Source organism: Sinocyclocheilus anshuiensis, unplaced genomic scaffold (assembly GCF_001515605.1).
Source record: "Sinocyclocheilus anshuiensis isolate Anshui unplaced genomic scaffold, SAMN03320099.WGS_v1.1 scaffold2433, whole genome shotgun sequence".
Lineage (NCBI taxonomy): Eukaryota > Metazoa > Chordata > Actinopteri > Cypriniformes > Cyprinidae > Sinocyclocheilus > Sinocyclocheilus anshuiensis.
The window spans coordinates 51,757-54,874 of NW_015552722.1; the positions used below are offsets into that span (position 1 = coordinate 51,757).

The 3,118-nt window shown below is 34.5% G+C and overlaps 1 protein-coding gene across 1 annotated transcript in view; it reads left to right on the forward strand.

Moving 5' to 3' along the window:
• Nucleotides 1-781: 781 nt before the first annotated feature.
• The window catches only part of LOC107667809 (receptor tyrosine-protein kinase erbB-4-like), a gene marked incomplete at its 5' end in the record, with an annotated part of 116,162 nt that continues 113,825 nt past the window's right edge, over nucleotides 782-3,118 (forward strand). Inside the window, one exon of the mRNA XM_016459524.1 lies at nucleotides 782-955. Coding sequence (XP_016315010.1) covers nucleotides 782-955 — 174 coding nt within the window. The remainder of the gene's footprint in view (nucleotides 956-3,118) is intronic.

The following is a 3,118-nucleotide window of genomic DNA, read 5'->3' on the forward strand; positions in this document are numbered from 1 at the left end:
TAACTCCACGCTATCGACTGGAGTTTCTGTTATTCGCTAAGCCTGTTGAGCAAATCCCTGTTTGTGGTCATGCTTCCACAGGTCCGTGGTTTAATAGAGGATGTTAGGGAATTGTCCTCTCCAGCTCTCATTTGTCTTCATATAGAGGCAAGAGCCAAGCTGGTCAGTTTTCAGAAACAGGTTATAATGACATATTGATGAAGCCAGCTTCACAACTTGTTCATATATATGATATAATTATTTTACCAAAATAAGAGGGATCATACAAAATGCATGTTATTTTTTTTTTATTGAATACTGACCTGAATAAGATATTTCACATAAAATATGTTTACATATTGTCCACAAGAGAAAATAATAGTTGAATTTATAAAAATGACCCCGTTCAAAAGTTTGTGTATGCCTGATTCTTAATACTGTGTTGTTACTTGGATGATCCACAGCTTTTTTTCTTTCTTTTTTTTTCTGAAAAATGGATCTCAGAATCATACAGTCATTGTTGGAAAGGGTTCAAATATGCAAAAGAAAACCAAAAACCATTCAGGACAAACAAGGGACTACTGAACAACTATCACAAATCAAACAAACAATAATAATAATTAAAAAAAAGCTACTATTCAACTATTATTTATGTGAAATATCTTATTCAGGTCAGTACTAAATAAAAAAAGAGCATGCATTTTGTATGATCCCTCTCTTATTTTGGCAATATACCGCAAACTGTATATATTTCCACTCAATGAACTGCTGGTGCAAAACCGTTTTAGTGGTCTGATCAATCTCTCTTTTTTTCTCCTCTATAGTGTGTCCTGGTACTGATAACAAGCTCAGCACGCTGTCAGATTTGGACCAGCAGTACAAAACTCTTCGCAAGTTCTATGAGAACTGTGAGGTGGTCATGGGTAATCTGGAGATCACCAGTATTGAAAGAAACCGCAACCTGTCATTCCTCAAGGTAAGTACTCACAATTGTATTTATTTGATAAAAAAAGACAGTAAAAACAGCAATATTGTGAAATATTATTACAAATGTAAACATTTACAACTTTAAAAAACTGATTTCTATAAAAAAAAAAAAAAAGTATTCCTGTGATGCAAAGCTGAATTTTCAGCATCATTACCTCAATCTTCAGTCTCACATAATCCTTCAGAAATCATTCTATATGCTGATTTGCTGCTCAAGAACCATTTATTTGTGTTATCAATGTTGAAAACTGTTGTGCTACTTAATATTTTTGTGGAAAATACAATTTTTTATTTGAAACTGAAATCTCTTATAACATTTTCAGTCAGTCAGTCAATCAGTCAGACAGTCAGTCAGTCAGACAGTCAGTCAGTCGAAAATAAAATGTTTTATTTGAAACTGAAATCTCATAACATTTTCAGTCAGTCAGTCAATCAGGCAGACAGTCAGTCAGTCAGACAGTCAATCAATCACATTTATATCACATTTAACACATGTTGGACAAAGTGCTTTACAGTAATAAAAGCATGAACAAAAACTTCCAAATCATTAACAGACAGAAAAGGTTTAAGTTTCGCAATGTTTTATAATTGAAGAAAGCTTCTAATGCTTAAGCTTCTAACTTCTGATGGATGGGTGGGTGGATGGATGGATGGATGGATGGATGGATGGATGGATGGATAGATAGATAGATAGACAGATAGATAGATAGATAGATAGATAGATAGATAGATAATTGCATTGTGCACCTTTTTTAAAATAATGCAATGAACAAAATATGGCACATTATTATGTGTGACTAACAGAATACTACATAAATATATAAATAGCAGAAGACTATTTACTCTCAATATGAACACTCCAGTGACATAACATTAGAGAGCAAGCCATCGTGTATTTCTGGATTTCAAAGGCAGTTGGAGCTTTTAGCAGTCTTTTGTACGGGTGCTGCAATTACTGGCAACACTGATGGTTAAATAGCTCTTTTACATTTGCATTAATGGATGTTACTCTGGTTCCAAACTTGGTATAACTGTAGAAATGGAACAAAAAGGCTGTATGAGGCTGTCTTTTTTCATACTAAAACCAGGTGTATTACTTATTCTGAGAGAAATCAACTGGCTTCTGAGTCTTAATAAATTAATGGCTTTTCATGAAAGTCGCCTCATAATGGCTCTAATGTATCAAGATGAAAACATAGGAACAGGTCACATGGTATAGTGCAAATGAAAACAGAGTGTGTATAGTTTGAGGGAGATCCCATGGTGAGCATATTGTGTCTTCCCTCAGGAGGTGCTGGAGACTGCCAAACCAATTATTGAAATTTCAGAATTTTCATTTTGAAACTAGGATATGAACTGATTATGATTATGATTATTTGCAAAAACTGAAATATATATATATATATAGTCGTGGTCAGAATTATTGGCAAATATGGTAAATATGATCAAAGAAGGCTGTGAAAATAAATCTGCATTGTTAATCATTTTGATCTTTTATTTAAAAAAAAATCACAAATATCTAACCATTCATTGAACTAAAACAATTGAAAATGGGGGAAAATCTCATTATGAAATAAATGTTTTTCTCAAATACACGGGAATCTGAAGGGTCTGGAGAGATTCTGGATGAAGGAATTGTCTCTGATCTCTTGTCAGGTGCTCTTTAACCTCATCAGGCATTATAGGAGAAAACTCAGAGCTGTTATTATGCCAAATGGAGGTTTCAAAAAGCATCGAATAAAAGGGTGCCATTAATTGTGTCCAATGTGTATTAGAGAAAAACATTTATGTCATAATGATATTTCAAAGCATTGAATAAAAGGGTGCCGTTAATTGTGTCTAATGTGTATCAGAGTATTCCCCCCATTTTAAATTCTTATTCTCCAATGAAAGGTTAGATTTATGTGAATTGTTTAAATAAAAGATCAAAATGATTAACAATGCAGATTCCCCTTCAGGAACTCGAGCTGCGTCGAAGCGCTACGGGAACGCCTCCAGCGTGACCACGCTCTGAATCACATGTGTAATCAGTCCAATGGATGGGCGGGGTGATGTAGCGACCAAGAAGCATAAAAGCACGTGCGGTGAAACTGGCGTCAGCTTTCTGTCATTCAGCAAGCGCTCTGTGTGTGTGTCAGTCTGATATCTGTTT